The sequence below is a fragment of the Nymphalis io genome, chromosome 18 (genome assembly GCF_905147045.1).
Source record: "Nymphalis io chromosome 18, ilAglIoxx1.1, whole genome shotgun sequence".
NCBI classification, from domain to species: Eukaryota; Metazoa; Arthropoda; class Insecta; order Lepidoptera; family Nymphalidae; genus Nymphalis; species Nymphalis io.
In genome coordinates, this window is record NC_065905.1 from 6,672,972 (window position 1) to 6,693,930 (window position 20,959).

Consider the following 20,959-nt stretch of genomic DNA (forward strand, 5'->3'; position numbering starts at 1 on the left):
TAAATTGTAACTATTTTTTTTTTTATATTTTACCATTGTATAGTCATTATCACCGACAGGTAGCAATAACTCGTGCGAGGTGCGACAAGGTGCGGGTGTCCGCCGTCTCTTGCGGTGCATTCGATGCGCCGTTGTTGTTTTCTTTATTTTTTTTGTTATATATTTAAATAACACAATCGACTTGTAGTTTTAATAATTATTATCATTAATTATTATATTGTAATATAATCTTATTAATGAAAAAATCAAACTGAAAATAAATAATAGAAAGGAAATCGAAGTTGTATTCATTTATAATACCTTTTTTTTCTTGAAATAAAATATTGTCAATCATACTGATTCCATAGATTGTATATATAAGACTGGTTACTTTATTAGACAAAAGAAAACTAATAAATATAAAGACCCTACATAAGTAATTTGTTTTAATTATATCAATTATGCAATTTTCCATAACACTACAAAAATTCATGAAATGTTAGTTTTAATGTAAAATATTTTGGTGATTTTCATCTATTACCATCGTAAAACATACCCAGCTGCTTAGTTCTTTAAAAACAACGAAATTGAACTATGGAATATAGATGTGGTGCTACGGATGGCTTTATGTCATATTACAGTTGTTAGATTAGAATAGACAGTAGAAGAAAGAAAGGTAGATTTAAAAAATGACATGTGCAAGGAAGCAGTGAAAATAGAGGTAAAGAAAAACACTACTTCGGTTATATATAAATAGGATAAGAGCAAGCGAATATTTATGACAATAATACCTTGATTAGTATTTTTCTTATACTTATGTTAAAAAACAAAAAAAAAAAACATTACTTTTATATAATAATATATTTTAAATACACGATTTCATATTCAGCTAAAAAAAGAAAAAAATGCTGAACTACCAATATGTCTCAGATAGCGTTTAACATTTTTGTACATTAAAATTGTACAATTTTATTTACATCGAGAGTTCCCTGGGGGTTACATGCTTAATTGTTTACATCACGGAACCGCACTAGCGTTTGTAATAATGTTTAACTTAATTCTATAAATGCATACTACATTACATTTTTACTTACAGATATATATAACAAGCAAAATATTGATTTAATTGAATTGCTGTTGTTAATTAACATTTCGTAAAAAAAATCGATCAAACGAGAACCGTGAGTCCCGAAACTCGTTCCTCGAGATTATTATAAAAAAATATATGTATAAACTTGATAAAATACAAGATGAAAGTATGTAATCGAAAATTGAAAACGCTAGTGAGGTTTACTCATTAGTCCTAGGCGCGTCTACTGAGTGGGCGAGAAGTCGGTGGGCTCGAGGATGCGGCAGTGCATCTCCCGGATGAGCGGCACGGTGTAGGCCACGCACTCGTCCCAGCCCGGGTTGCGCCACGTGCTCTCGCGGGTCTCGCGCCGCGCTTGCAGGTCCTTGTAGCCTGCGACGACGAGTCCACGGTTACTTTGAGATATAAACTTTTAGCACTCGACAATATTTTCTTAGGTGACAAATTAATCAAAGTGTAATTACAGGCACAAGGGACATTACATCTTAGTTCCCAAGGTTGGTGGCGCATTGATGATGTAAGCGATGCTTAACATTTCTTACAATGCCAATGTCTATAGGCGTTGGTGACCACTTACCATTAGGTGGCCCATATGCTCGTCCGCCTTCCTACACTATAAAAAAAAATCAATACAATAAATTCTTGGAGATTTTATGGTGGACTATATATAGTAAGTGTGATATATCTCCTGACTGATTTTAAGCATTCTAAATAGAGGCCAAGTGTGGACATATTATAGTGCACACACATCAAAGCACTCATAATCCGATGGGATCAGGCGCAGGACCAATGGCTTTATATGCTTTCCGTGGATTGTAAATGCTGCCATATTGCAACTCTGAGCTGCTACTGAGAATTACTCGACAAACAAAAACTCAATATATTTTTAATGGTCCGATTCGGGGACCCAGGAATTTTGGGACCGGGCAATTTTGAGTATGTTTTTTATATATTATTATGTAAGTATGAATATTTTATATCTAATTAATTATCACTTACACCAAATATGATGAACGTTGTAGAGCCTTCCTATTTGGGAGAAGTATCCCGCGAATGCTTCGTTTTGTGAACGCCGGTACGTCAGCCCGCGCGCCCAGTTGTTGCCCCACTCGATCATCGTACCAGGCTTTAGACTACAATCAATATAAATATACGTATTCAATTAACATTTCTAATTACAACAATGTTTTTATTTTAGTTATTAGGGGTCAATAATATCGAGAAAAAAAATCGTTTTTACTATCTATTTAGATTATATATATATATATTTATTATATATCACGAGGTTGAAGTGGAGATGGGCTGGACACTTGGCCAGACGGGAAGACGGAAGGTGGACTAAAGTCGTCACGGAGTGGTGGCCTAGAGAAGCAAAAAGGCCAGTGGGCAGACCACCCGCCCGATGGTCAGTGAGGAGGCCAATGTCCAGCAGTGGATTAATGTGGGCTGAATATGATGATATATATTTTGATTCCGTCCCGTTAGATGGGAAGGCAACTCGAGACCTGTAAAAGTTCAGGAGCAGGACGAGTGGCTTTACATGCGTACCGACTGTAGCACTACCAACGTCCAAGCTGCTATTATGATATTTATCTCCTTAATAGAAAACCTTCATTACTTTTCTATTGGTTCGATTTAGGTTTGGGATCTGTAAAATAAGCTTGTCAAGAGCGAGACAGTAAATAATTAATAAGTAATTAACCATAGTAATAATATTACGTGATATAATAATAATTTCATACCTGTAAGATCTGATTTCGTAAATATTTTTCGCAGGACGAGGATCACCCGAAGGCCAGAAGCTGAAAGCGAGCAGATATTGCAAGTGGCGTGATCGTACAAAGTTACCTCGTTCTTTCTCCAGCGCTCGGTAGTCCTGTAAGATTTTTGTATATCATCGAATTATTACGAAATATATAGTGAGAATATTTAATGTAGTTTATACTCGCGGTGCCTTCGCGATGCCGCTTAAATCATCTGTCAAAGTTGCAGAGGCCTATATATATACTCACAATAAAAAATGGCTGTTTATATGATGTAATAGTTATATATTTATAGCTATCTATGTCTTGTCTAGTTAATATAGATAATATTTAGCAATTAAGATAAACAAGGGCATGAATGCTTCCTCAGTGGAGATTGATTGGTCGATCCTCGTCGCCATCACTTCCACAATGAACTTTCTTTGTGTAAGTGACAATCACAGGATGTTATTTATATCTTGGACAACATTTATGATATTCCATATTGGAGATTCTTATTTACTCATAAATATTTTACATGCTTAAAACAACAAAAAAATACAAACAAACCGAAAAAATATAAATTGGTTTTCATAAGTTCTAAATTGAAAAATGAGAATATAAATTGGTTTTTTTTTATTTATCATTATTTTTACTTAAAAAATGTGTTTATCTTTAGGCAACATATAAAATTATATAATAGCTAGATTAATTTAACAAATACTTATTTTTTATCTTACATAAAAGAAGCGATAAAATATAACTGCAGATAATAGTACGTTCATGTTTCATTAATTCAATGATAGGAATATGATAACAAAATAAAAATATTTACATTAAATATGTTAGGTAGTAAAGCAAATAATATGATGAGACAATCAGTTATATTACTTATTAACAAATAAACATTCCATTATTATATATATATATATAATACTAGTCTAATGTCTAATGTGATATTGCAGTGTTGGGTTATTAATGTTTTAATATTTTTTTATCAATTTTCTATTATTTTCAATGGAAATAATATGTAGATTTATTAAGTTTCAATATATAATACATATAACAACTTACAGCGTTTTCTCTGAATAATATCTTTGCCTTGTCAATCTTTTCGAAACCACCAACATAGCGCCACAGATGCAAAGCCTGGTCCATATCACCAACCGATACTGTCCATGATCCCACTAGCTCACAGCCCAAATCAGACTTGTGAGATTCCACAAAAGCCACTGAGGTTTTGCTGAAAAAATCATATACCATTAATAAAGTTGCTAGCATAATTATTAAATAGAACATTTGTTGGATTATAAAACATTAATTGAGATTTAATGCTAGTTGTCATGTTAGGGTGTGTAAAGTGTATGTTTGGTTTTTCTTTATTTACACAAAAACTATTTCAGTCCAGGCATTTTCCAAGTTAATTCTGCCAAAACTATAACAGATACAGAATAATTATCATCACTTATTATGTTAAGAATAAAAGAAAAACAACTGTTAACTCAATTTATTTGCCCTAAAGTGTTAATAACATATGTATACCTAATGAGCATTTTAACTATAAAATGTTTAATAAATTATAATTGTATAGATTTATAATATCACATGTGTTAATAGAGTAATTAATATTTCCTTTTTTATAAGTTCCTAATTTTATTGTTGCCAATCATGTAATATCATGCTGTTATTGCCTTTTTTATTTTTTTTTTATGTTATAAGCAGGCGGACGAGCAAATGGGATACCTGGGATGGTAAGTGGTCATCGCTGCCCATAGACATTGGCAATGTAAGAAATAATAACAATGCCTTACATCGCCAATGCGCCACCGACATTGGGAAGTTAGATGTCCCTTGTGCCTGTAGTTACACTGGGCCACTTGGGTGACTGAGTATAGTTGCGTTCAAACCGGAATGCAACAATATTAAGTATTGCTGTTTATGTTCACACAGATGGGCCTTACCACTTTATAAGGATATACTATTATATTTAATATTTTATTAATTTGTAATGTTTAAATGTGTATTTTGTTAGTTGTCTAATTAAATAAATTAAATTATGCACCTGTATTTAATTTATTTTATATAAGGTAAGACGTAAAAAGTAAATACCAAGAATTGTTAGAGACAGTAATTAGCTATTTCTGCGGTATAGGTTTTTTATCATAAAAACAAACAATTCTATTTACAGCATGTTGCATAACAGTCAGTTTAATTTCCGAATGACGATAGTAAAACAGTTATAAATAAATTTCATGTGCTATACATACTAGTTTTGTAAGTATTTGTCCACGGAATCGGGCCGAATGTTATGAGTGTGCAACGCATATACAATCTCCTTGTCGCTAAGCATACGGCTGTGAGATTCCTTCGTCGGTTCTATTTTTCGTACCAATAACTTCGAAAGCCATCCATCGTCAGCATTTAGTCGTGAACTCGTTGTGGATATCAATCTATAATTAAAACATTATTTTACACATAACCATTGAAGTAATAACAAACGAATGCAAATAATAACTTTAATGTAAATAGTACCTTGAACTTTTAGGTATTGCTGAACTTAAAACTAGAATCCTATTCAGCGAGTTCATTTTGGCCTTATAAGTAACAACACTTGAATAAGGCAACTGTTTGTTTTACACCAAGTTTCAGGCTGCTGCAGCTAGTACTTGCTGTTATCAATTCATCTGACTAAAACACTTGAAGGTTATCTCGAAAATAGAATTCGGTGGATAAGTGACATCTGTTGTCGACGACCTTAAGCATTGATAACAACTTTGACATCAAATTCATAAAATTCAAACATCAAAATTTATAGACAATTGTTATTATTATGTTATACAGATAATAATTATAAATTACAAATAAAAATATAATGTTAATTTATAAATAAAATGTATAATCATACCTACTGTTTTTTTTTTATTTTAGTTTTGTATATTATAAAAATTTCTGTACATAGTTTACTAATAAAGAATTAATTTTGTAAAGAAAAAAGGAAAGTACCTACTCTAACAGTAGGTTAACTTAATAGTCTGTGATACCTATTAATAAATTTTGTTTTGCCTACTTCTTGGTAAAATCTAAATTCTGATCCTATAGAGTTTTACTTCACTTGAATATATTTTATTTTATTATATCTATTTATTTAACAATTTTAAATAAAAAGTAGATTATAAAATATTACCGTTTGACATTTTTAGTTGTCAATATTGTCAGTTTCATTACTTGTTACTCGAATATTTTATTTTTATTTTGATATAATTATTATAAAGAGAAACTGCCGTGATTTTTCACATTGTTGAGTTGATAATTGGGACCGCATGATGGGTAAGGATACTAAAAATCAATATGTTTTTCTTCTTTACAATTTAGTGGGCGGTGTTATCAGGAGCTTGTAATTGCAAATTAGAGACAAGTAAAATTATGTCTGTTTATGCAGGGTCGAGTGAAGTGACTAAACTTCAACAGCATTTAACTCTTCTTAAAGAAGAGTATGGGAAGTTGCAGAGTCATTGCGCAGAAGTAGAGCGAAAATATACGCTTGCGGCAGCATCCGCTGGTGATCTGAGTGAAACCAGTTTCATTGCAAGGCTTCTTATGACGGTGTCTTCTTTATATGGGAGAGACACATATTCAGATATTGTCATTAAACTACAGAGCAAATTAGTTCCAGGTCATAAGTTTGTTTTGAATGCTCGCTCTGATGATTGGAATGAAGAAGCTCTCAAGGATTTAACAGAATTAGGTATTTTCTAACTTTGATACCTTCTTAACATTTACTCTTTAAAAAAATTATTATATAGTTAAATAGTTAAAACAGATATTAATTTTAGGTTATTAAGAGTGAATGATTATAACATTATTGTAATTGTCTTTATATATGTTATAGATTGGTCAACTCTCCCTGATGATGTTGGGTCAGCTCTTTTGAAGTGGCTGTATACTGATTTGGTAGATCTTTCCCGAGGTGACATATTTGCATTGCAACTAATGAAATCAGCAGCTGATTTTAAACTCCATGGTTTGGTTGGAAAATGTGAACAAGCTCTAATTGCATCAGTTGGAGTAAGGTAAAAATAATTTAATTGCTTAATAGATGGATTTTATTTATGAAAGAAAAAAGAAACAGGCAATATAAAAACAGTAAGTCGTTCTGCAGTATGTGCAGTTTTTATTACTTTACAATAAAAAAGATAATAAGTTAAAATATTCAAAAACTTAGCTAACTACAAATAAAAGTACTGTTACTATAAGGCATTGTTTCTTGTTTGTCAGTGTAGATTTTAGCTCATGATTTATTACTGCATTACTTTACAGATTTATGGTTGCAGTTGAACATACATACATAGACATAATCTGCTAAAATATTATAACTCTTTTTTCCAGAGTTTATTATTTAATTTTATAATTAATACCAAAAATTAAAAAGAAATTTATTGATATTTAATTTTCATTATAGGACTTGTGTAAAATTCTACTCAGCTGCAGACGAAATTGGTGCTTCAGCACTAAAAGAACACTGTTCTGGTCTGATATCAGCTCACTGGGATGATTTAACAGGTATTTTTTTGTTCTTCTCACAATGTTTATTATATATAAATGGTAAGTGGTATAGAAAGAAAAAAATATGTTAGTAAAAACGGCAGACTTATTCTGTTATTTTAGTAGTAGTTTTTCGAGATTTTGTGCTGATAGACATCATTTCTAACATCATCATATTTGTTTTTTTTTTTTTTTTTTTTTTTTTTTTTTTTTTTATAGAAAAGGAAGGCGGACGAGCATATGGGCCACCTGATGGTAAGTGGTCACCAACGCTCTTAGACATTGGCATTGTAAGAAATGTCAACCATCGCTTACATATCCAATGCGCCACCAACCTTGGGAACTAAGATTTTATGTCCCTTGTGCCTGTAATTACACTGGCTCACTCACCCTTCAAACCGGAACACAACAATATCAAGTATTGCTGTTTTGCGGTAGAATATCTGATGAGTGGGTTGTACCTACCCAGACGAGCTTGCACAAAGCTCTACCACCGAGTAAGATAAAAAGAGCTTATTTCATTTCTTATGATACTTTTCTCAAAATAATACAATTACAAATAAATTTGTTCATTCATCTAAGAACTTCATCAGCGATGGACTTCAGTAACATAAAAAAAAATAACAATAATATATTTGTAGAGGTGCTTATAAGTAAAATGGCACTGTATTGTATAATAATTATTATTACTTAATTTTTCAAATTTTTAATTAAAGTAGTAAATTAGTTAGCATACTATATATGATGTTGTATGGTTAGGATAAATATTTTATCTGGAGATATAGAGAGAATATATTTAAATGTGATTAAACAATAATAAATAACACCTACTTATCTCTGCACCCATAGTAGTCAGCCTAATTGTGAATATAGATAAGCACACAACCTAGGCCTTTTTTTAAATTACTTGTTCAAATTGCTGCCAGTTTTGTTTATGGTAAATGCTATAATGGTATAATATTCACTATATATATAAGCCGAGATGGCCCTGTGGTAAGAACGCGTGAATCTTAACCGATGATCGTGGGTTCAAACCAGGGCAAGCACCACTGAATTTTCATGTGCTTAATTTGTGATTATAATTCATCTCGTGCTTTACGGTGAAGGAAAACATCGTGAAGAAACCTGCATGTGTCTAATTTCACTGAAATTCTGCCACATGTGAATTCTACCAACCCGCATTGGAGCAGCGTGGTGGAATAAGCTCCAAAACCTTCTCCTCAAAAAGAGGAGAGGAGGCCTTTAGCCCAGCAGTGGGACATTCACAGGCTGTTACGGTATATATAATAGCTCTGAGTCCAGGAATTAGAATACATTAATCCCAATTGAATGCATGTATATTTATATATTTAATAATAAGGAACACCCACAGCTGTACATAAAACAAATCCAAAAATAAAATTAATATTTAGTAATTGATATTTAAATGTACCCTACTTACCGAAGAACATATCATGTAACTTTTATTTAAACATATTTATATTTTTGCATGTAAGTAAAACATGCATTACTGTTAAATTCTTTGTTTTCTTATAGTGCACTCTTTCAAATTTCTTCCTGAAGAATTCCTATAGCCAACCGTATATGCCATACATTTTTTTTTTTGTGATTTTCAAAAAAATATTTTAATAAATAAAAATATAAAACTTACCATATATATACATGTTAAGTAGATGCCAAATTTTTATGTAAAAGTAACATGTTCAATGTATTATTAGAAAAAAAAGTTAATAAATTTAAATGATTTGACATTATATAATAGCTATGTATCAACATAATGTAATTCAGATGTTAATTTTAGTGTCTGTTAACCAGGTGAAGATTTCGCTCACATGTCATCAGCACTGCTGTATCGCATGCTGAAAAGTAAAACTACTCAGCCGCTTCACGGCGCTGTCAGACTGTTACGAGAAGATGTCGTGTTCCTGTGTCTAATAGAAAACCACACAAACGTGAGTACTATTGTGATACATTGTTTCATTTTGAGAATGTCGAGATGGCCTAGTGGTAAGAACGCGTGAATCTTAACCGATGATCGTGGGTTCAAACCCGGGCAAGCACCACTGAATTTTCATGTGCTTAATTTGTGTTTATAATTCATCTCGTGCTTAACGGTGAAGGAAAACATCGTGAGGAAACCTGCATGTGTCTAATTTCATTGAAATTCTGCCACATGTGTATTCTACCAACCCGCATTGGGGCAGCGTGGTGGAATAAGCTCCAAGCCTTCTCCTCAAAAGGTAGAGGAGGCCTTAGCTCAGCAGTGGGACATTAACAGGCTGTTACTGTTACTGTTTCATTTTAATTGCTCTGATATTTTTTATTAGGACTTACTTGGACTTGCTGTCTAATCTTGACATTTTGGATTTAACAAAATCTTTATCCCCTGTAATAATAAATCCCGAGTAATATAAATATTTATCCCGTGTTAAGTTTGAAACGTCAATAGCGCAATGGTTAACGGGCTACCTAACGATGTAAAAGTCGCAGGTTTGATTCTATCTCTTTGTGCAGTTGCCGTCCCCACTCCTAACACACGCTTTACGCCTAATTGGATGGGTAAATAGGTATTATAGTAATTCTTTAAAAAGCGACATTGCTAGTATTCTTTAAAAAAAGTGAAATCTTTAAGGGTGGATCATTAAAGTATTAATAATGATGATAATATAAAGATCCAATGTAAATATGTGTGTATGTGTATTTATTTTGTCGTACAAAAAAAAACTTCACTCAATTTTATGTTATTGTAAAATGTTTACCTTTGATACTGTACGTCATGCCCCAGAGTGGACGATGCATGGATCTTAATGGAATAACGATAGGGCTCAAATTCGGACAAGCACCGTTGAAAAATTCACACTGTAGTGTTTATACTGCCAATGATACCATATCAATTCTATGTCGAAGTTTATTCGTCTTAATTCCTGTGATTGGAATAGGCTTATTATAAAATTCCCAAGATAAGCAAATTACGATTAATTCACCTCGTGATTGACGGTGAAATAAAATATCGTGATTAAACCTGTATATATGTCTAAAATTTTTAATGGGAATATATCCTAGCCTCAGTCAAAATGTAACTGAATTGTATTTGTCGATCAGTGGGACGTTTGCATCGATTTTTTATAACCTAATCTACTACATAATATCTGATTTACTAAATAAATTAAATTGATATTTTAAGTTTAATTATAAAGGTTATTATTTCAGTTTGATAAGTTATACTTTTCCTTTCATGTTTATTATTGGACCGATTAGAGAGAAACATTTAATATTTTCTTTTTTTTTTTTATTGTGTACTTTTAAATAATATAAACATAAAATATCGCTTTTAAAACATTTACTTATTATCAATAAAAAAATTAACACTGAAATATTATTTCAATTGTCATCTTAGGTATATAATTACATATAGAGATATAAGTGTTAGTCAAATAATCGAAATTGAAATACTATATAGCTTAAGCAAAAGCTTGTTTTTTTTTATTTTTGAGGTCAATAACCTTAAAATAGCATGTATATAAAGTGCAAAACCATTATTACAAAAAAAACAACATTGTTTATACCTTTAAATCGCTACTTAGTACTTTGTACAAAGCTATTTTGTCATTTCTTTTGTACACTATTATATTTAGCCTAATAAAAATTGTATAAAATGCACAATAGCTTAATAATTTAGTAAATTTTATAAAATTGAATGAAAAGAATATGTAAAATAGACTATGCCGTGAACTTTGTTCACATCTTAATGCTATTGGTGTATATTTCAAGAAGTACTTACATAGAATAACTATTTACTAAATAATAATTATAATGGCAGTAAGTATAAATGTGATTTAAAAATCACATAATTATTAAATTATGACTAGTGATATTTAATTAATTAAAAATAATAATAATAAAATATTTTACTTTTCTTTGGAATGACAATATTTTAACGAATTAACGATCGGTGAATGCTTTTTGTTTCTTTGTTCGAAATGCTTTTATTCAAGTTTTAAAATCGTATCAAGGCTAAAGCCTTATATATATATCGTATTTTAAATGGCAGGAGTTTAATTTTGAAGCTCTCATCATATTTGGGTCGTTAAACATTTGTTTTAATTTTATCGGATGCATTTGCATTAACTAATTAAATATACAATAATAAATAATATCATAGTTGTTAAATTGATTAAGTTTACGTTAGACGCGTTACACAGATTGCCCCGGCAATAGCAATTGATTGTTTTCGTAGGTCTGTCTGAGTCATAGTCTTCCTTGCACGTTTCTTCGTAGACTTCATATATCGTGTTCACCTTCTGCCACTTACCGTTTATTCTTGCTTGGTCGCCGTCAAGAGTTTGCGATGCACAAGCTCTCTGTATTGTGGACGACGTCACTATAACAATAATAGTTCATTTACTGTATTTCGTTTATGTATATTTAATACGCTTACATATAATATGCTTATATATACTTCATTTGATGTGTTAAATACGTTTTTATAGTTTACATACTAAAGATGGGTTAGCCTTGTAATCGTGACAAATGAGACAACGCTCTTTATAGGAAACTAGTTTTCACACGGCTTCGCCCGCTTTTTAGGGGGAAAGGTACTTTAGCCTATCTTATATTAGCCTATCTAGTAGTTTTATCCTAGTAGCCGTTCTTGGTGTTCAAACAGGCTTCATAACAAATTTTATCTAAATCGGTTTAGTGGTTTAGCCTTGAAAGCGTAACAGACAGTTACTTTCGTATTTATAAGTTTAGTATAGATAATGACCGAATTCTCTATATTTTACCTTTATTATACTCTTACATTTACTACTACTACTACTACTACTACTACTACTACTACTACTACTACTACTACTACTACTACTACTACTACTACTACCACCACCACTACTACTACTACCACTACCACTACCACTACCACTACCACTACTACTACTACTACTACCGTACAGATGTGGTAGGGTATGCGGTATTTACACAAAAACATATCATCAAAAAGTCCAAATTTAGTAACCAATTTAGACATCGCATAACACACATAACATAATAACATAGCCGAATTGATAACCACCTTCTCATTTTAAAAATTCAAATCATACGACTGCGTTTATTGTATTTATTTATAAAGCCAGTTTTAATTGACAGCAAAATCGTTAGGAAGCGTCCGGAGTATTTAATTGGTAATCATACCAACTAATAAAATGCCAGATCCCAGCATGACGCAACTATACCCCTTAATCAATTGAAAAACGTGGGTGTTTACAATTGATTTCAGAAATGTAACAGGAAAATTAAATATTCTATATGGCATTCCAAGTATTGTCAAACAGTTAACGGATTTCCCAATATAATTCTGTAATTTTTACCTACTTGAAAGCATTTGTAAAATTTTAATTATACATTGATCCATCTAAAAATCAATAACATACTAGAAATATTGTTTAACATTAGAATCAAAAGTATGCTTCATTCAAGCACTGTATCCTTATGTTACAAGATGCATTTACATGTACCGCTGGTTGGGAATGTACAAGATTAAATAACATACAACTACACTACTGCTAAATTTATATATCCCGTATGGAATTTAACACATACTAACTCTACACCTGTTTTCTCATTCATAGATATATTCTTTGATTGCACAAATATAAAAATAGACAAAGACAAAAAACAGTTCAGTTCAATGCCATTTTCTCCTTTTACTGTTTTTGTTTGGCTGCTATTGATTAGCTTTACTTACTTATTTTATACTTTATTGTACATCACAAAGTTTAAAAAAATTAATAATGAGTAGCTTTAGTGTTATATATCAATAAAAAATATTGGAAATAAGAGTAGACAAAAAAAAACATATTATTTTTGTGGTTGAATTTCGACTAGCGAACACTGGTAAAAAATAATTATGCTTTATATGAATGTCTTTTAAACAAGATACAAATTTATTATTAAGCTAAGATAAAAACATTTAAAAAACCTGCTTGGATATATTGACTAGATTTTGATCAAAGCACGCGATTAAGTAGCAGGTTCAGCGACCATTATACATCTAATGGAATTTAAAAACAAATAATAACAAGATACCTATTTATATCTATCAATGTATGTCAACAATCAATTGAATATAATACAAATTAATATAAATATTATTTATAATTTATCAATATAATATGTATATAAATATATAAAGGCAAAAGGTACCGACGACTTTTGCTGTGCTGTATATATGATACATTCAAGGCAGCTGTTCAGTATTCAGTTTGTATGATGTTTTTTTTTAAACAAGTGATATATAATTGAATGGCGGCTACGACCGGCGCCTTATAAAGGAACGCTCATAATACCAAATTTGATCTTTAAAATTCAAATGATCTAACATATAAGTCTGGTTGAGAAATTCCAAATCAAGAAATGAGAACGTGACCTTTTTTTCTGATTTGGTATTTGGTAACTTCATTGAATGAATACGAAAATATCATTTTTCATAAAATTTATTGGGAAAAATTAAGTTATTATTATAAAATGCTGAGATGACTTAGTGGCAAGAACGCGTGAATCTTAACCGATGATCGTGGGTTCAAACCTGGGCAAGCACCACTGAATTTTTATGTGTTTAATTTGTGTTATAATTCATCTCGTGCTTGACGGTGAAGGAAAACATCGTGAGGAAACCTGCATGTGTCTAATTTCACTGAAATTCTGTCACATGTGTATTCCACCAACCCGCATTGGAGCGGCGTGGTGGAATAAGCTCCAAAACCTGCTCTTCAAATAGAGGAGGCCTTAGCCCAATAGTGGGACATTTACAGGCTGTTATTGTATAAAATTTAAAGTGATACAAAAAACGAATTAAATTGAGTTCGTTTTAGTATAACTTTGTAATCAACTACTTGTTCTAGTATCTACATTTTACAGTTTATAAAACATAGTCCCTCGCAGCGTCTGTATGCTTGTCTGTCTGAACGCGATAAACTCAAAAACTACAGAACGGATTTTCGTACGGTTTTCATCAATGTACAGAGTGATTTACGAGGAAGGTTTTGGTATATAATTCATTGAGGTATTTTTTAATTTGGTTAAAAAAATTAGGATAATTTTTAAGATGTTGGAAAAATCATGACTGGTTTACTGATATGCGTCGCGTTATTATGTGTTACAGTATAACCGTTTCATTTAGACCCTTATTTGAAACGTACGAAGCCTATATATTTTTATTATTTACAGAATTACAGCTCAATATGAAGTGTGAAATCGGTTTAAAATTCTGTTGCTACATTTGATTCACACTAACAGGTGAAGTTAACAAAAAAACTTGTAAAAAAATGAAGTGATTCAGAGTCATAAATCTGTAAAATTCAAACGTATAATATAATAATATATAAATGAGTAATCTTCTGCATGCTATAACAGTATTTAACCGTACAATAAAATAACAAAATCTCTGGCGGATATGTTTGATGACTAATCAGGATACCTTATGTTAATGTTGAGAGAAATTTCCTTTTGCCTTATGACGTATTGAAAGAAGTAGTATAGGAAGAACTTTATATGTCCAACAATTGCATTAATGTACAAAATAAATGTTCTAAATTCTAATAACATCGTATTATATATCAAATATGTTACTCTTCTTAAGTGTGATAACTTTTATTTATTTTTTTATATTTAAAATAATCGTAATCTATACTAATATTATAAAGCTGTAAAATTAGTATGTTTGCCTTCGACTCTGGAAGTACCGGTCCGATTTAAAAAAGAAAATAATAAAAATTTAATTTTTTATTGCGTTAGATTATGTTTAGTGAGGAACGTTATAATTTTATATAAAAGATTATTAGCCACAATCACATACAATTATTTTTATATAAATGAGATATTTTAGATTTTACACACTTACTTCCATTGCCAATTCTAAGTGTGGTCTCTCTTTTGAAACACATGGTTGAATGTTCACAGTCTTCTAAGAATTTCTCGCTACCGTCAAAGTCTTTGCATAATAATGACCCGTCATATGTTTGCTCTGGATTACATACGTAGCAAAATACACACGATGACGCTGAAATAAAAAAAGTCTGTTTAGATTTATTCATCCATTTACCATCAGGTGGACCATTTGCCAGTCTACCAAACTACTTAAAATAAAATTACAGAAATCGAACAGAATCGAAAATTTAAAGTTTTTATATCATATCTTTTCTTATTTTTAATTGATTGGGGTTTTCTTATAGTGTAGTGCACATGTTGCTCATTAGTTATAATTTGTAACGTACAATTATTTTGAAAAACCAGTGTTTCAGTTGGCCGTCCCTGACCGTTTGGAATATACAAACATTTTGAAACTGTTAAATGAATTCCAAATATATTAAAATATATCTGTTGGCTTGCCCTTCTTAATACATAGGTCTCGCTAAGCAGTAATATCACGCATTGTATTGTTCAAGTTCAGCGCATGTTATTGAAAGCAGAACGTAACATCAGAACGCTAATCTTAGTATAAAAGGTCATATGTAAAAATTAATTCCAATGTAAAACTGCAAAAAGGCGTACGTTATTGAAATTCGTTTTAATTAATTATTTTAATGGTTCAAACGTTAAACTTAGTAATAAGACATAAGGAAATAATCGATTTATAAGTTGTAAAATTCACAATTGTGACATACGACCTTTTGCACCAGCTGTAGCAATAAGTCTCATTGTTGACAGGGTAAATGGTTATATAGGTAATACATGTTTTTGATATCTACAGCACTTTAATTATTATTTACTTATTTTATCAAAGTAATTAGTTTCCGTACTATTTATAATACAAACGACTTATTGGGCGACTGTGTGAATAGCGGTTCGATTTAACTAATAAATTCAAGATCAAAGAATTCATCCTTTAATTATTGACAAATCTAAAACGACTTAATACTTTTAAAAGGCACGTATGACTACTATTCACTGGTCACATGTATTTATTTTTAATTTGTAGTTCTTTGCAATTTCTAGGGGTAAACATGACAATGTTTTTTTTCCGCTTCAAATAAAAACTTACAAATAAAATAAAAATTCCCATACAAATGAGCAAAAATATATATATACGACGATATTATATTAAAAAAAAATATACAGATGAATTCGGAACCTCCCCTTTATTGAAGTGTGTTAAATATTTGATGTATTGACAGTGACAGCCTGTTGATGCCCCACTAAACGAATATAAAAGCATTACATATTATTTAGTTATATAATTATGCAAATGGTATACAGTAAAATATTTAATGTGGGTGGACTGTACGTAATGAAATGCCGTTGAATGTTAATAAGTATTCGACAAAGGACCATTTCGTAGTGTCAAGGACTGCTAGATACTAGGTCACGCGACGGACAATATTCATTGATTTCGGACTTAATTAAATAAACGTTCATCATAAAACTAGATATTATGTTATAATACTGTGTATCTGTTTATTGCTGCTTGTATTGATTTTTATGTAAAAATTGTTATATTTCAACTTCGTAGTTGACGTACGTTATAGGTAATATCTAGATTTTTAATATAGTCAGTGCTTATATTGTAGCAACAGCATATTATTTCCATGTAATGTGTGTACATTTGTTTCCTAAAAAAATATGGGGATAAATTAATAATAATATTATTGTCTTTAAATGTAATTCAGTCTTAATAACATTCGTTTTTTTTTTTGATATATTAAAAATATTACTCTACACTTATGGTAACATAAGAAATAGAATGGAAGCTATAAAATTGTCATTAGGATGCAGATATTTGATTGTGTAGGCCGATCAATGTCAGATATTTTTCTTTATTGAATAATTCTCTTTGTACCCGAATGTTATATACTTGTGTACACCGCGGCGCTATATACCATAGTATTTTAAATTGAATATTACATTGTAGGACTGACGCATATAAATGTGTATATATTTAATCTTGAGAAATATTTGTGTAAGTGATTTTGATTTCATTTCCTCATTGTTAATTTTGATTTAAATTTTAATTTTGATTAAAAAAGCCGAGATGGCCCTGTGGTAAGAACGCGTGAATCTTAACCGATGATCGTGGGTTCAAACCCGGGCAAGCACCACTGAATTTTCATGTGCTTAATTTGTGATTATAATTCATCTCGTGCTTTACGGTGAAGGAAAACATCGTGAGGAAACCTGCATGTGTCTAATTTCACTGAAATTGTGTCACATGTGAATTCTACCAACCCGCATTGGAGCAGCGTGGTGGAATAAGCTCCAAACCTCCTCAAAAAGAGGAGAGGAGGCCTTTAGCCCAGCAGTGGGACATTCACAGGCTGTTACGGAATTTTGATTTTATTTTGTTGTACGTTTTAAGTTGTCAGTCTATGTCAAGTCAAACACATACGTTATGAAACATGTACCAGTTGGATTCCACATATATAATATAATGTTGAAACTTGGGGCACTCCTAGTCGACGTTACTTTACGACGGAAGTTTTTTTAATACGTTGCAAAATATACATATATATATATATATGACTGTTGTAATATTGTAAGAAAAAAACCGTTCTACTTTATAGCGTATCGAACACATGTCAAACTGTGTCAAAATTTTAAAATTAACTCGTAGCAAATATTTGGTAAACCACCCGCTGTTAACACGAGTTATGGCTAAAAACGGGTTAAAATATATCAATTTTTTAATATATAATTCCAATCGAGTAGAACAGAGTAAATATGTAATATATTCAATTAAAAGATGAAACGTTGACACGAAAACCTGTTTAAACGTTATAGATGACAGCAAGATTACAGTAGATATTAATTTTGCTAATTTTATTTAATTGCTATCACGCTAACTAAAGTGCGATAACCGTTTAATGTGTGTTCATGTTAGAAAATATGTAATGGCCAATTTAATTTAATCGTCAAGTAATATGGCGCTACCGAATGTCTAAGTAACGGTATTCTTTTAATGAACTAAATTAATCTCTTGAAACATTAGAGTTTAGAACATTTCAACCAATTAAAGAACAATATTTCTGTCTAAATTTAATATAAATACACATCTTGCTAAAAGTCTTACCGCTCACTTTAAGAGTTACATCGAACTGCATGAAATTTTTAAAAATTATGAAATACATTGAATGGAACGCAAAAGCTATTGCTTTTTTTTCACGACTTGAGACTTTCTTTTTTTTAAATTATTGGTTGTATTTTAGTTAGAAGAGTATTTTGAAATTATATTGAATACTAACTATTTTAGATCATTGTCAATTAATTTTTTAACGATTTAAGGACCGACAGCGGTACATTGTATGTGACTTAAAACTTAACGGTTCGCACAAGGAAGTATTTTAAATACATTAAACCAGTAGCTATCACGTTTTAACCGTATCGATTAGAATACAAATAGTATATAATTGTAAAACTATTGAACCTTACAAGTAAAATCCTAAAACATATTTATACCACTGTGTCAATGAATTACAATAATTTATATTCTTGCGTGTAGCAAGTTGTTGAAGGTCAATGACATAGTTTATTTTTGCAATATTATTTTATTAAAGTATTAAATAAATAAAAACTCACTTTTAAAAAACATCGATAACGCCAAGAAAACAAGTGATAACTCCATAATATCTGTACAACACTTAGTAACTTTAGTATCCTTAAAACAATTTAAAAAAATATATGTTCTCTATTTAAATGCGAACAAGTTACGATATGCGAAAATGACATGGAGTGCGCGTTACACCGGTTAACGCTGTCGCGCTCGGGGCGCATATGGTTCCATGTGCTTTACTGACTGAAATCGGCCTCTCCACGCTCAAGCCATGATTCACAGGAAGGAAATCCAGTGGCAAAACGGGACATGTCCAAACCGAAGAAATAAGCTTCTAAAACCCGCGCACTAGAGCTGATTCACGCGATCGATTCTGGCGCCGGCGCGGCACTGGCCAACTTTTGGCGGCCCGACTTATTTGTATTTTTGTTGCTCGCGCTCTCGACTCGGCTATTGTTTTGTTTTTTATCAACATCTACGTCACTGACAATTGATAATACCAAAAATTATATCTCGTGTATGATATGATGTACAAATTGTATTTATATTTATTTAACACTTATACAATCGTATTTTTTATGATTCGTTAACCGTGTTGTTACTTTTGTATGCTAATTAACATGATAATTTATTGATGAGTAAGAACCGGAACTATAACATTCCGTATTCATTTAAAAGGGTATTTGTATGATTGATATTTTACGTCACGTTTGATTCATGGTAGAAAAAACTTTTAATGGGTAACCTCAAATAATATTCTGGCAAGTTTCTGCTTGTTATTCAAACATTTTCAAGAGTAAATAGCTCTTGAAAATGTACACAAATAGACGTGTTGGAATCTTATAATTTAGTCTATACTATTTTTATTTAGAAGATTGTTCAATTACAGCTTGTTTTTAATTATTTTCTACCTGATTTATTGTAAATTTAGTTGCATTTTACAATCCTTTATCATACAGGAGACTATGTTGTTTGTGTAACATTGTAAAGAAAAATACTCTGTCTATGTAATTTTGCCAGCTAACCGCTACGTTATGAAACGTTCCTCTCGATATCAACGTTTGCCACATCCTTTACTCCTGTCGATAAAGTATGCCTACACGATATGATCTGGCAATTTTTATATAGCACACGCATATTTTATCTGTAAACATATGAGCGGAGTCAACATACGCGAAAGATACGGTTATATAAGTTATATATATTATAGATCAATACGAGCTGAGATTTTTTGTGTCCATTTCCTCATAAACTTGATGGAGTTTTAAGATTCCTTTGTAATGTTATAACATATATACCAATATACAAAATTGGGCCGTTTTTCGCACGTGCTTAACAAAGAATCTACCAGTCCAATTTAAAATATATATATTTTTCAATCGCTGGCCCATTTGCTGGGCAAACCAGTAATGCGTATGAAACGCGCTATGCAACTAGGGTAAGTTTCAAAATATAACAAAAATCGAGTCTAGAATATGTAAACATATTTTGGAAGCAAGAAGAGAACAAAACAAACTATAAGATTTATTTATTAAGTTAGTTTCTGCAAGGAAATGTCGCTTCATTTCCATTTCGTTATCATTATCGTTTATGAATTTAAAATGGTATATCTTTGAAATTTTATGTAATGTTAGACTATTGATTTTTATTATATACAGGAGTGTCGTTTCGTGACTTGTATCCACTTCTAACATTCGTAATGTCTGTCTGGCTTAAATATCCACTATATCGAAATGTAAATGACTGCTAGGAAAGCTATGGTAAATTTTACCAATAGATAATATTAATATAATAGAGATAGTTTTAATTAAAATATAATTATTATTATTCAAGCCATTGCTTACAACTTAAAAAAACATATATGTATATAAAATCCTTGCGGTAAGTGTGGTTACTCTAAATTGACAGCTTATGGTTTTTGGTCAGCTCTTGACCACTGGCCCGTGCAAATGTAAGTCTGTCGAAACGTTGGCAAACGTCAAAATAATGGTTACAATCGCGGTTAAAACTCGATAATGTATAAATAAGAAAAAAAACTCTACATCTATTTCAAAATGATTATCAAAA

General features: G+C 31.1%; 3 protein-coding genes across 4 annotated transcripts in view; 1 reads left to right on the forward strand and 2 right to left on the reverse strand.

The window, feature by feature from the left end:
• Positions 1–821: 821 nt before the first annotated feature.
• Positions 822–5,592, reverse strand: LOC126775362 (protein NipSnap). The gene is made up of 6 exons (XM_050497236.1): positions 5,344–5,592; positions 5,079–5,261; positions 3,886–4,054; positions 2,812–2,945; positions 2,069–2,202; positions 822–1,441 (listed from the first exon to the last, which is right to left on the reverse strand). Exons 1-6 carry the CDS (start codon positions 5,397–5,399, stop codon positions 1,293–1,295), a joined length of 825 nt encoding a protein of 274 aa, XP_050353193.1. The 5' UTR covers positions 5,400–5,592; the 3' UTR covers positions 822–1,292.
• Positions 5,593–6,004: 412 nt separating this feature from the next.
• The window catches only part of LOC126775359 (rabankyrin-5), a 47,367-nt gene continuing 32,412 nt past the window's right edge, over positions 6,005–20,959 (forward strand). For both annotated transcript variants that reach the window (XM_050497231.1, XM_050497232.1), the window contains exons 1-5: positions 6,005–6,138; positions 6,251–6,556; positions 6,701–6,881; positions 7,271–7,371; positions 9,169–9,305. In XM_050497231.1, coding sequence (XP_050353188.1) covers positions 6,132–6,138; positions 6,251–6,556; positions 6,701–6,881; positions 7,271–7,371; positions 9,169–9,305 — 732 coding nt within the window. In that variant the 5' untranslated portion in view covers positions 6,005–6,131. The remainder of the gene's footprint in view (positions 6,139–6,250; positions 6,557–6,700; positions 6,882–7,270; positions 7,372–9,168; positions 9,306–20,959) is intronic.
• On the reverse strand, positions 10,777–19,264 carry LOC126775369 (uncharacterized). The gene is made up of 3 exons (XM_050497245.1): positions 18,919–19,264; positions 15,251–15,409; positions 10,777–11,734 (listed from the first exon to the last, which is right to left on the reverse strand). Exons 1-3 carry the CDS (start codon positions 18,962–18,964, stop codon positions 11,478–11,480), a joined length of 462 nt encoding a protein of 153 aa, XP_050353202.1. The 5' UTR covers positions 18,965–19,264; the 3' UTR covers positions 10,777–11,477.

Bases quoted from the DNA above. Each gene is read 5' to 3' on its own strand.
- LOC126775362 (XM_050497236.1), bottom strand. From the start codon at position 5,399: ATGAACTCGCTGAATAGGATTCTAGTTTTAAGTTCAGCAATACCTAAA. The intron at 4,055-5,078 runs GTATGTATAGCA...TGATTTTTTCAG, and splicing joins GACAAATACTTACAAAACTA to CAAAACCTCAGTGGCTTTTG. The intron at 2,946-3,885 runs GTAAGTTGTTAT...AAAATCTTACAG, and splicing joins TATTATTCAGAGAAAACGCT to GACTACCGAGCGCTGGAGAA.
- LOC126775369 (XM_050497245.1), bottom strand. From the start codon at position 18,964: ATGGAGTTATCACTTGTTTTCTTGGCGTTATCGATGTTTTTTAAAA. The intron at 15,410-18,918 runs GTGAGTTTTTAT...TTTTTATTTCAG, and splicing joins GTTATCGATGTTTTTTAAAA to CGTCATCGTGTGTATTTTGC. The intron at 11,735-15,250 runs GTAAGTGTGTAA...TTATTGTTATAG, and splicing joins ACTTAGAATTGGCAATGGAA to TGACGTCGTCCACAATACAG.